Genomic DNA, 13,106 nt, shown 5'->3' with positions numbered 1-13,106 from the left:
GGGTCCATCTGCCTACATATCAAGTTTCAGCTCAAAGTGATATAGCCAAGTGGCAAAAAACTCTTTGAACATCCATGGAATAGTAGAGGGGTCCATGGGCATACATGGACCGCAGAAGAATACAATGTGCCAATATACAGGAAGATAATTGATTGAATAAGTTCTGTAATTAACACATTTTTATAAAAAACTAGACACAACTTTCCGAAGTTCGGAATTAATACATCGCTCTCACACTTGGCTCAAAATACTGAACTCAAGACCCTTAGTGGGAAATTAGATTTAATGCAACTGACCTTTGCAGATGGCAGAGTAGAAGACAACTTTTCAAGAAGCAACGGTATAACAAAAGGCTCATACAATGGAGTTGAAGAGAATGCAAGCTGCAAACAAAGTTACCAAAGCAATTAGATATTTTAGTGTCATATAAATACTGAATTATAGACTACAATAGCAAAAGGAACTTCTCATATAGAAGCATTCCACAATTTGTGAGAGCTTAATCACAACTTTCAGAACTAGGTACAAAATAGAATGTCAACAATAAACTTGATACGGAAAAATATAGCAAAAGCCTTTTCAATTTGCTTTGATTAACATCACACTTAAAATGCAGAAAACATGTTATCTGCTTCTGAAGGTTTAAATTTACATTTCGGCTTTGGATCGACTTTAAAGTTTAAATACTCTCTTGCACCCAGAAAACTACAACATAAATTTTTGAATGCACAAATTAAACCCTCAAAAGTAGTGATACAAAGAAATTAAACCAAAAAAATAATCTAAAATAATAATATATAATTCCCCAACCAGGGTTTTAAGTATCATTGTGTCTCGTACAGTACTGGATGGAATATTTGTGGGTATCATTTAAGTATCTTCTGATATGCTATTCATTAAAGTAGACATAAAATATTGTTTCACATCAGTATCCATCACAGTATGACTAAAAAACTAGACATCAAAACTCCGCCTTCAATCTGGTACTCCCAAAGCAACTCATTTCCAAAGTTTATCTCCATAGCTCTAATTTAGCATTGATCCCTGCTAACAGAGAATGAAAACATGTAACACATTTTTTTTATTTTTTTATTTTTTTATTTTTTTTTTTTTTTTTGGGGGGGGGATAAAAATGTCTAACAAGTTGTTCATAACAATTTGGACAAGAAGTATTCACTAGTGTGTGTGTATATATATATATATATAGCAAAAGTAAGTATGCATGTATGCAGTGATGTACACAAATACAAGGAGAGTCACTAGATGGGTCATATCATCATACGTACCATTAACGCCCTTGAAAGGTCATCCCTTTTAACATACAGATCTTCACTTTTTGGCTGCATTAAGTAAAGCAAAAAATCATACACCACAAAACAAATGCAGCAACACAGGAAAGGAAGAAGTAAGTAGATACATTGCAACCAAACAATCAAATATAAGGTACAGTATAACTACCATTACATACTTTCAGCATTAAGTTATAAAACAAAAACAAATTGAAATGTCCATCTTGGTGACGTAGGTTACCAAACCTACCCACAAGAAGAGTCCCAATGCCCGAAAGAAGTCCTGGGCATGCTGGCAAACAGCCTGGGTTGCTGCCCAGCAGCATAAGAAGCAGAATCAATACCAGGGGCAGTTTGGTCATTTGACAATCCTAATCAAGCACATCTGGGGCAATTGTAATTAGGAGTTCTTTGGAGTCCAACTCTGCTTTTAAGCTACTATTTGAGTCAGTATAGGATGAGATAAGTAGAAGTCCTATTTGAATTTTATCTTTTATATTATGTATTATTAGGAGTCATTTTTAAAGGTTATAAATAGACAGCCTATGCTACTAACAGAACACAGTTCTAAAATACAATTATTGAGAGTTTGTTGCCCGAGTAAGCTTCTAGGGTTTCAGATTTAAGGAATTGTCCTTTGATAGAGCTGCCGGTCTGCCTCCATCTGTCCATTCTCCACCCCAGGTTTGAGATCTTGCCCTTAAGAAAAATCGAGATATCGCTCAAATTGGCAAGATTTGGGGCAAGAAATTGTAAATCTTGGGGGTCCAACTCAAGTGAACTCTAGGGCCATCTCAGGTTGCGCTCAAATTTGGTATTCAGCCTATTTTAAGGCTTTTAAACCCACTAGTTGCCATAGATTTGTGACATAACAACCCTATGTATGAGTTCCAACTTGACCCCAAGTCTGAAACCGAAATGTTGCAGGATTAAACATGCCATGTGATAAAACATGAATTATAGATGTTGGGATTTGAAGAAATTATTGCTTAGAAGGTTATCTTTATTCATAGGCCCCAGTGGGGTATTTATAGTTACAATCTGAGTAAATCCTACTTTGAGTAAGATAAGGAAATACAAAGCAAATAGAATAGAAAAACCAATCATAGATATTAGGAAACCTAGTCTAACAAAAAATATGAAACCAATATAAAGAATATAAGAAAAAAAATGATATAACTAAAAGAGGAGTCTACTCCAATTAGGAAACCTCAATCATACTTCCAACACTCCCAATCAAGTTGATGCATGGATATCACACATGCCCAACTTGGCCAAAATAGTATAAAACATCTATCCAGGCAAACATTTGCAACTAATCTTCAAACTTCATTAATAGCTCATAGGTTACATCAACCTTATAGACTTCCATTTGTTTTGTCCTAATCTTTACCGCAACTTTAGGTCTCCAAAGAAGAACGCCCAAGAAAAAATGGAGAATCTTCAAATGTTGAGAAGACCAAATTTCTACAGAAATCTAAGGGAAAATATATTTTTGGGGTAACAACTGCTAGGGTACAATAGCAAAAGTGAAACTTCAGATTTGTAGCAATGTTAGATCTCTAAAGGGGAAATTTGTCAAGTAAGGGACAATCTCCAAAGGTAAGGGGAAAATGGTCAAAATAAGTGACAATCTCCAAAGGTAATAGAGATTAAGTTCTGCAAAGGTCAAACATCAAATCTTCTGCAAGGTTAGATTTCCAAAGGGAAGATGTCAAGTTAAGGGGCAAATCTCCATGGGTAACAGAGATCAGGTTCTGCACAAGTCAAAAAAGTCAAATCTATAGCAATGTTAGATCTCCAAAGTGGAAGATGGCCAAGGTAAGGGACAAACTTTCGAAAGTAACAGAGATCAAATTCTACACAAGGAAGTCTGAAAGAAAGGCATTCGAACAATGATCTGGAAAATATAGACAATGCTATTGAAGTAGACATTGAATTGTAAACATCTTCAATCTCCCCCTCACATGTAGCTTTACATGTGGCAAAAACAATAATAAAGGAAATCCCTAAATGACACGGTCCATGGTCCACCAAGATAATATAATGGCCCGAATGTAATTAGAAGAATTCTCAGAAGATAAAACTCAAGCCAATGGGGAAACTTGGAAAGGAAGAAATTGTAATGGTAAGATGAAAGTAGCAGGAAAAGGTATGGATAGAAATCAGGGTAAGAAAAAAATTGTTACAATGGAAGAAGAAAAAAAAACTATTCTAACCCAAACAAAAAGAAAGCATAGTGGAACAAATCCAGAGAAAAGGACAAATTCTAAAAGGTCCAACTAACACTCTCTCATCTTTTTTTTTTTCTTCTTCACTTACGGATTTTTTTTTAATTTACGAAAGAGACCCCTAGATGTATGAGCAACACAAATAGACCCCTGATATCTGAAAATTCACAAAAGGACCCCTAAAAATATAGAAAATCACAATTAGCCCCTTGAAAATTTGGGAATTCACAATTAGACCCATAGAAATATAAGAACTCACAATGAACTCCCTATAAATATTCATATTTTCGATAAAGCCCTCTAGAGATATTCAAATTTACAAAATGACTCCCTGAAAAGCAAAAAACAGAATTTGAGGGGCTAAGTCCAAGAAACCCTTGAAATCTCTAATCTCTAAGAAGAGAGTATGGGAAAAAAAAAGATTTAAGAAAGATTGCCCAAGATCAAGTCCAAGAAACCCTAGAAATCTCCAATCTCTTGACCCACCCCTTTTAATCATCCTCACAATCTCCCCTAACCACTCCAGACTACTTTCGTCTATTCTCTTTCAACCCTAGGGTAATTTTTAGTCTCTTAAGACCATCCCATGGGCATTTGTTGAAACCCTAACATCTCACAAACACTAACCATACCATTCCCTTAGGTTTCCACTTATCCTAAAATCACCCATTAGATTTTGTTAAACCTTAGAACATCCCAAAACCTATCCAGAGCAAATTATACATTCCTTTTTTATTTGAAAGTTATTTGCTGGTTCAATTAAGAAGATTCTGGGGTAACCCTAAATTCTTGGGAATTATTTTAAGAATCTTTAACCCTAGAATTGGGTTACATCAGAAAGTTTAAGGATTTACATTGACAAGTTTCCAAATTTTATAGGATACTGAAAATCATCTCAGAGATGCATGCTTAAAATTTTGGGAATGAAGGGACTGGCATGAAAAAATGGTATTCTTTGCATAGTATACTTACATGTGTGAAGTGGATGGGAAAGTACGAACTCAGAATCTCAAAAATATCTGAAGCATAACCTGCAAGCGGACCAGAGGGATCTGGAAAAACTTGTGCAAGAATTTCCACCAGATGAAAAGCAAGCATTAGACATCTAGGATCCTTTTCTTCATCAATTGCTTCGCATATACCATAAACAAGGTCGTCACCCTGTGCCATAGTCAAAGTTAAGGAGGGTAATTATAAAAGATTAAAATTATGAGACGTTAGGGTGAAATCTTCTAAATGGCATCAGTAACTCAGTTGGAAACTTTGAGATATTCTCTACAGCTAATAAAGCAATATCCGATGAAAAGAAGAGACGGTGAAAAAAGGAAAAGCATCGCATAGGAAGCCAAATAGAGATAAAACATGCCAGAAACAAATACGAGGCCCTCTTACAAAAGTATTAAGTAGTAGTGGATGGTCCACCTAAAAAAAGGGGGGGGGGGGGTAGCAGTGGATGCGATTGAACTCTAAATTCAAGTTACCAATTGACATAGTAAAGACCCATGATCGAAGGTCTCAACTTTCAGTATCTGCCTCTAAGCTTTAACCTTAAACTTTAAAAAAGGAAACCAATTTTAGATCAAAACATTCAAGTTTCCAGAATTTCATGAATAATTATCACCAACATTAAACACCAAGAGCATCAAAGATACGAGGATTAATGAGGAAAGAAAATTTGAGATCCTGTATATCATGATCACAGATGAAAGATGATACCTAAAGAGTTTTTTTTTTTTTTTTTTGGGGGGGGGTGCGGGGGTTGGCATCTTCTTTATAGATAGAAGACAAATCAAGGAAGAAGAAAGGAGGGGAGATGGAAGAAAACAATAGTGATATGTTTATGTAATATGTACAGGAGTCCTCAATTTCAAGGTTCTCTTCAAAGCCATCATGGTGGAATCAATTTAAGACCGACAACCTCTAAGTGTCTGCATACAAAAATCAAATCACATCCACAAACAAGGTGCACCTCATTGAGTTGCAACCTTTTCCAACAGAAAAAAGAATAAAGCAAAATGCATGGGAAAGAAGAAAGTATGAAAATGTTACCAAGGTTGCAACATCATTTGGATAGCCACTTAAAAGACAATCAAGAATCTCAAAGCACATCTGCAAGAATGTAAGATGTAAAATGTTAAATTGATGGATAGCTAACAGTAGGAGTGCAGTTTTAGTTATGACAGCAAGTAAACAAAATTCCACCTGGCGATCATGCTGTCCTAACGACTGCACTTGCAGATTCTGCAAGTAAGATTGAGCAACTGCTCTTGCATCACCACTAGTAACCATTCCAGCATTGCTTTTCCTTTTCAAAAGTGCCAAGCAACCAACAAGGACACCATGTAAAGCTTGCCAATCTGCCTGGTAAAAATAAAATCATCACACAGCTAATGATGGAAACCATGAGAAAATTTTAAGTTTATGACATAATAGCCATGATGAATATCGTGCATGCATAAAATCATCACACAGCTGTTGATGAAAACCATGAGAAAAATACAATTCTATGACATGACAGCCATTAAAAATATCATGCACACATAATCCTAATACTAGTAAAAAGATCAAATAAGAAATATGACTACATGAGTATATAAAAAACTCTATAATCATAACAATCATACATAATTCTAGTTCTAGTAAACAAGTAGTTAATTGTTAACAAATATAGCATAGAAATTCAGCCAGTATTATGGGCATGTACATTATCAAGCCCCAAATGAAGGTGCAAGCTAGAACAATGTTATCCAACTCTACTAAAATCACCTTCTGTGGGCTCTTCAGTTTATTAAAACTTCAAACCTCAAACTACCATGTTAAACACTACAGTACTAGTCTATAGGTGAGTGGGATATATGTTCCATTTCCTCATTTTGAACTTTATGAATGGTTATGTCCTGAAGGTGCAGATGTACAACAATAAAAGATGAACTAGTTTCTTTACAAGCCCAAGCTTGCTAAGACTTTAGATCTCCCAAAGTAATTTGGCAAGTTCATAACTAACATCTTTTTCCCAATATTCCATTACTCTGTAACTGCAATCTGCCTGCAAGCCAGCTAGCCATGCTTGAATTGTATTTCAACTTTCAATACATTTAGGGCTTCTTCTTTTTTCTTTTTTTTTTTTTCTGTTGTGCAAGGTGGGGGCGGTGGGAGGCAAAATCATTGTAACAGAAATTCTCAGCCCCCACTGCCACTATCTTCCCATCCCTGCCCGTATTTCCAACTTGTATGGTTTTCATCTAGATTTCTTTCTTCATACATCAAGGACAACTATGATCAACTTTAACAAGAAAGTAAACCAAATACTGGGTACTGAGACTAATATCTAGAAAAGAGGGGTGCTAAAAAAATAAAATTGGGAGTCCTGGTCCCCTAGGTGATTCCTTTGTTGCATGAGTGCTTAGGCACCCCCTCAATGCCTTAGGATGCCATGCCACCTAGATAACTATACTGCTAAAGCATTCAAAAGTTAGGAATCAAATTGTGAGTGTTCTTCAATAATCATACAAGTACTAATGGATTATAACATTCAAAAGTTAGGAATTAACTTGGTAAATAAAAAAGGAAACAACATAGATGAAACAGGCAAGGATGAGGGTGACAAAAAGATTATATAAAATAAAATAAAGAATCATTAAAGGAGAAAATACTACCACAATGCACAAAATGACAGCCAACTCACCAGCCTTTCCGTGAAGAACTTTATCAAGCTATGTACAGAAGCATTGTCAAGTGGATTTTCCCTAAGACATGTTAGAACTTCTCCTAGAAGGAGGATACCTGAAATTACATTCAAATGCTGAAGATGTTAAATGTCATATTTTGACAAAATTGGTAAGATAACATACAAACAAATGAACTGGAACCAATACAAATAAATTAAAGACAGAAAAATTATAGGAAATAAAAGAATTTGTGCAAATGAATTGTAGCTCATAAAAGAAAAACACATCAGCCATGCTTGTTAGCATCCATTACAATGAACATTTAAATAACTTTTGAGCTTGAAAACTTAAATATACTTCAAGTTGAACTTTGTTTTATCTTTTAATTGCTATGGATGTAAAATTTTTAGCCCAATAAAACCGTGCATAAAATTAAACGTATAATTGGATTTCTGGTCAACAATGTGGAGACTAGTAATTGCACAATCAATAGCTAACATTAGTACTTAGAAGGCCCAAAAACTACAGGTGTAATAACTTATTAGCAGCTCAATGCATTCACTCATAAAATGTTGATATATCATTTCATTTTGGTCAACTATCTGGAGCCTCGTAATGGCACAATCAAAGCTAACCTTAGTAACTAGAAGGCCAAAAACTTGGTCACCTCACATAGACACTCAAGACAACAGTTGATATTAATGCAGTTTTGGGAGTGCAGTCCAAGCAAGACAGCAAACTGCCAGAAGGTTAGAAACATATCCAGTTTACGGCAATTTCAAGTAAGGCTGTTGGTGATGTTTTAGGGTGCCATAGGGGTTTTCTGGGATTGTGACTTTTAGGGTGGGTTTGATAAAGGTGAACCTAGGACTGTATAAAGTTGAGAGTGGTTTGGGAAAGTTCGACTTCTTTAGGGTTCGTTAAATTATTCTAAAGATTCTCTATGTCAGCAGGGTGTTAAGGTTCAGACTGGGCTGAAATTTAGACCAAAGTGAGGGAAGATGGTGCTGCTGTGTTTGATGGAAGGATGGAAGGAGATGGGATTCTAAGGTTGAATCCAAAGTTATTAGTGTTTGAAGTTTGGGAAAGAAAGGTGGACCAAACCTGCTCAGATGGAGGTTTGATGGCTACCAAATCAGAAAACAAAAAGGAAAAACAGAAGGGGGAAGAAGTCCCTGACCTGACTTGTTTCCTACTGGAGAGATTCCCCTGTAGATCACTAGCTTGGCCAACAAAAGAGTTGCCCAGCAGTCTTCAAAGTCCCAGATCTGAGGTTTAATGGAGTCCAACTCCAGACTTGTTTGATTCTCTCAGAGAGGAAATGACCGCAGCTTTATGGATAGTAATGCAACTTAATTTTATAACCACCAGAACAAATTTTGTCTCTCCCACAATAGGGTTTAAGTACTAGGCAACAACCAAACAAAGATATTCCACAAGGGACTGGAAATTAAAAGAAAAAGACTTGCATGAAATCCCAAACAAACACTACCTAATCCCTAAAACCTAGTTGACTCAAAACAGAACTAAGCCCTTCAAAAGCCTCTTAAACAACAGCATGGAGGCTCACATAATCCTACCTATAACAACAACAACGCAACAAGCCTTGTCCTAACTAAATGGGGTCAGCTACATGGACTCTAGCCTTCCAATCAGCTCTGTTTGAGGCCACACTAGATACAACGCATAAGCTATGCATATCCTTTCTCACCACTTCCCTTAAGGTTATCTTAGATCTGCCCCTAGTTATTCTAATTCCTTCGATCTGAATTAAGCCGTTTCTCCATATAGGGGCATTTACATCCCTCCATTGAACATGATCATGCCACCTCAAATGACTTTCTTTTAGCTTATCATTTATCAAAACTACTCCTAGATCACCTTTGATATGATTATTCCTTATCTTATCCTTCCTAGTTTTGCCACTCATCCATCTTAGCATCCTTATTTCTACTACGCTGAGTTTTTCTATATGACGCTTCTAAGCAACCCAAGTACCCAACACTCCGCACCATACATCATTGGCAGTCATACAACTGTCCTATAAATAAATACTCTAACACAAATTGGACTGAGTAATTAAACTAAACTGATCCAAATTGAACCAGCAAGGAAACATGGACCTATTGAACTGACATAAAGAACACTTGAAAAGAAGAAGGGCAAAAAAACTATGAAACCTATTGAGTCCAAAATTTCTTGGCTTCTTGTGGATGTGTGCTTGCATCAGATACTGGGCTTACTTAAATCCAATGTTTAAGCCCCCAAAACAAGTTGGAGAGATTGTTAAGGTTGTCTACCAAAAAGCAGTGATATAAGGCTATAAGCTAGAGTGCGTAAAGGGTTCTCCTATAGGACACCATCCCAAACCAGGTAAACCAACAGTGGGTTCATGTCATTTGTCTGCGGATATCAGGGAATTAGGATTTCTTCAAGGATCTTCATAGATGCCTCTTCAAGGGTAAGGAAAGAAAGATGAATTGGTGACGATTTCTTGTATTCTTTATACAGACAATGAGAAATGTAGATAATCTGACAAGAGGATAAATAAGGATTGTATTTGGAAGGTACATTATCTCCTTTCATCCTTATATTTTAGCAGGTCTGCTGAACCTTTTAACTTCTCAGGTTCTTTTCACACTTCTACATAACTTATTCAGTTTAATTTTTAATTTGATTATATGGTAAGTATATTTGCAAGCACTACCCAAATCAGCTTCTAGTTCGAACTTCGAAACCCTGAGCAAAACAGAAACAACTCTTATCAACTGTATCAAAACAAAACCTTAAAACACAGCTGTTCAGCTGTCGCCCAGGCATCCATGTGCCTCGGTATCCTAGGCAATCTCCTAAGCCATGTTAGAGTTGACTTGTGTCCAGCTATGTTCTAACACCTAGGGTTCCCTAGACATCGTAACAACTACTCGTCAATGTACAATAAATAGTTCCCATATAGCAAATATATCGCATCCTTATTTCAACAATCAACTAACCTAGAATAGTGGAATATGTGACATAATAAGATATCCTAAAAGCGCTAAGTGTCTAAACAGTGACCCGTTAAAGAACAAAATAAGGGAAAACAATAAATATATAAATTTCCAACGCTTATGCAAATCTGAATGCATAATTGAGAAATAGTACCTCTTGCACGGATAACATTATCTGTGGTTGTCAAATACATTTCCATCTCCCTAACCTGTATTAAGAATTTGTAAGTGGGCACGCCTAACTGATATCAAAACCAAATTAAAAACATAGAAAATCTCAGAAAGACTTACTAGTGTTTCTATAGTTATGAGACCATTCTTCAAAAGTGTAGCTATAGTATCTACACTAACGATCTGCAAGGGGAAAAAAACATAGTGAGTGCCGTGTATAAGAAATTAAAGCAAAATAAGACCCCAAAAAAGGTAAAAATCCCATGTATCAAGTAAAAAAATTGCATCTTTAAATAACACGCAGTTCATACGAGTTAATTTTAGCTTCAACAGAGTCTTAAGCAGAGTTCATAAAGAATTGGAACTAAACCTGTTGATTCGAAGGGCGAGAGACATCAACGAAGGCCTCAATATGCTGAATCAAAGAGCTCGGTTTCGCCATCAATGATGTAGACTAGAATTTGCAGGAGGTTTGAGGGTTTTGGTTGGGTTTTGAACGATTGACTGAAGTGTGCGAGGGTTTTGGATTCTAACAGAGAGTTTCACAACGGATGCCGCGAAAAGTAGGTATTTAAAAGTGTTGATTCTCAAAGCTGCATTGCCACTATACTGTACTCGAACCTCTCCAGCGGCGTTGTCAACCATGAAGGTTTCGATCATTGCCACGTGTCTTTTTATATCAAATGGTGGATATTGATTTGATCGTTTTCGGATCAAGACCCCCTAGGCACTAGTAGAGGGCTAGGTGAAGGACCCGCCCGGCAGAGGAAGGATGTTGAAAGGGTAAATGTTGGAATTTTCCTTAGTAAGAGAATTTTTGTTAATGAAAGTTAACTGAATGGTTGAGAACCTCACTTCTGAGTGGAGAAGTCGTGGGGTCAATCCTTGCCAGCACCATATGTAGACTTAGGGGTGTAAACGGACCGGATTCGGATTGGATATTGGTATATCTATATTCGCATCCTATTATATTCAAACAGATTCGGATAATATCCTATCGATTTTCGGAAGGATTCTATCGGATTCGGATGATAATCGGATAGTTATTTTCTTAAGTAGATTCTTCTAAATGGGCATGAATATAGATTGAATACAACTTTTCAAGTACCTTTTTACAACTTTACCTCTTTATTTGTGAGGGCAAGGTTTGAAATTTAAGAATTTAACAACTTTGGTAGTTATTTTAGTAGAAAATCTATAAAAATAGTCACATATCATAAGTAAAATCTATAAAATAAGAATAACAAATCCAAATAAGTAACTTAATCGGATAATTTAATCAAACGGATAATAATCGGTAAGATAGGGATATACCATATTCGCATCCTATTAATAATCAGACGGATTCGGATACCCTTAAACGGATGCAAATGCGAATTTGGAAGCGGATTTTTGTTATCCATTTACACCCCTATATGTAGTATCCCATCTCCCATTTTTGAATTTAATAAATAAGTTAAAGGGCCAAAATGCCATCTTAAAAGCAAGGTGCGACATCTCACTGGCAAAAGGTGAAATCTCGACGCCAACATTTTCAGGAGATGCAGAGTCTGACACAGTTTCAGCCACTTTTAAGTGAAGTTCAGCAATTAGCGAAAGTGCAAGAGCGAAACGTGTAGTGGCCAAAATGAAGAAGCGGCTCCACAACGTGCAGTGCAGGATGTGATTTTAGGGAAAGGGTTTGTAAGGTTTAGGAAAAGGTTTGGAGGAACTCGAGCGAGAAGATCAAGAGGATGAGGCAGCAATGGCCATGGTTTTCGGTGAAGATTCCAACAATTTTTGCCTGCATTTCGTCAGTTCGCTAATTTTCTGGCGATATATGCAATAAATCGATTTCACCCCCCACTTTCGTTTCACTCCTCACCGAATCGAGTGAAATTAGGCGAATTTCGCCGATATGTTTTTCTATATTTAAAAGTTAAAAATATAACATTACAAAAGTACCCTCATTCTTAAAAATTGTATAGGTGAGTGAAGGTGGCTTCACCCGTCACTCATCTTCTTTCTTCACCTTTAAGATTCAAGATTGTTCACCAGTGGCTATTTGACAAAGTGAACTTCTAGTGTTTTGTGTTTTTTGTGTTTTTTTTGTGTTTTTTTTTTCTTTTTTTCTAATACTTAAGAGTCATATGTTACATGCTAATTGTAAATCAAGAGTTAGGATCCACAATCTGTGAGGGTGGAGGATTGTGCTCCCCTTGCACCTCTCCATTACATATTTAAGAGGATAATTCATTTTTTGCCCATCATGTAAGTGCTCAAAAGTAGGTTTCGTTCTAAATATGTGGTAGAGGCAAGGTTTAAAGTATCCCACGATACCATGCGATACTAGCCAATACGTATCCATATTTGACCAAACTGATGCATCTCGATACGTCTCTCCATTGATTATACTAAAATACATTAGTTAGAACGATACAATACTTGATACAGGATGATACGTCTCTTAAAATTGTCTAACCGATACGATACTCGATATCGACACTTTAAACCTTGGGTAGAGGAGTGTAAAGGAAATGTAATTCTCTATTCGTAAGGTTAAAGCATCTACACTCGTAAAAAGCCAATGGTTGATGGGGACTAACTGGACTGACTACACATTACTAGGCTTTTCCTTTTCTTTTTCCTTTTTTTTCTGTTTTTTTGGGTATAAACTAGACAGTACTAGCTACTCAATGCACACAACATGAATTTATGGCCATTGTGACTCATTGTTAGAATTGAGCTTTACACTTCCATATATAACAAGCAAGGAAT

The 13,106-nt window shown here is 36.3% G+C and overlaps 1 protein-coding gene across 3 annotated transcripts in view; it reads right to left on the bottom strand.

Annotated features, from left to right (window-relative positions):
- The window catches only part of MET18 (ARM repeat superfamily protein), a 49,584-nt gene extending 38,586 nt beyond the window's left edge, over positions 1 to 10,998 (bottom strand). For 2 of the 3 annotated variants that reach the window (XM_089139432.1, XM_089139433.1), the window contains exons 1-9: positions 10,720 to 10,998; positions 10,470 to 10,532; positions 10,333 to 10,387; positions 7,206 to 7,303; positions 5,723 to 5,881; positions 5,570 to 5,629; positions 4,493 to 4,681; positions 1,287 to 1,340; positions 297 to 383 (exon numbers count right to left, since the gene is read on the bottom strand). In XM_089139432.1, the coding sequence (XP_088995558.1) occupies positions 297 to 383; positions 1,287 to 1,340; positions 4,493 to 4,681; positions 5,570 to 5,629; positions 5,723 to 5,881; positions 7,206 to 7,303; positions 10,333 to 10,387; positions 10,470 to 10,532; positions 10,720 to 10,791 (837 nt within the window). In that variant the 5' untranslated portion in view covers positions 10,792 to 10,998. Of the gene's footprint in view, positions 1 to 296; positions 384 to 1,286; positions 1,341 to 4,492; positions 4,682 to 5,569; positions 5,630 to 5,722; positions 5,882 to 7,205; positions 7,304 to 10,332; positions 10,388 to 10,469; positions 10,533 to 10,719 lie in introns of those variants that run through there. The other variant, XM_089139434.1, reaches the window with a different exon arrangement.
- Between the last annotated feature and the right edge of the window lie 2,108 nt (positions 10,999 to 13,106).

Source organism: Hakea prostrata, chromosome 11 (assembly GCF_041222555.1).
Source record: "Hakea prostrata isolate BN-2017 chromosome 11, UWA_Hpros_2, whole genome shotgun sequence".
NCBI lineage: Eukaryota > Viridiplantae > Streptophyta > Magnoliopsida > Proteales > Proteaceae > Hakea > Hakea prostrata.
The sequence above is the reverse complement of the archived record's forward strand: the minus strand, read 5'-3'. Positions and strand labels throughout refer to the sequence as shown.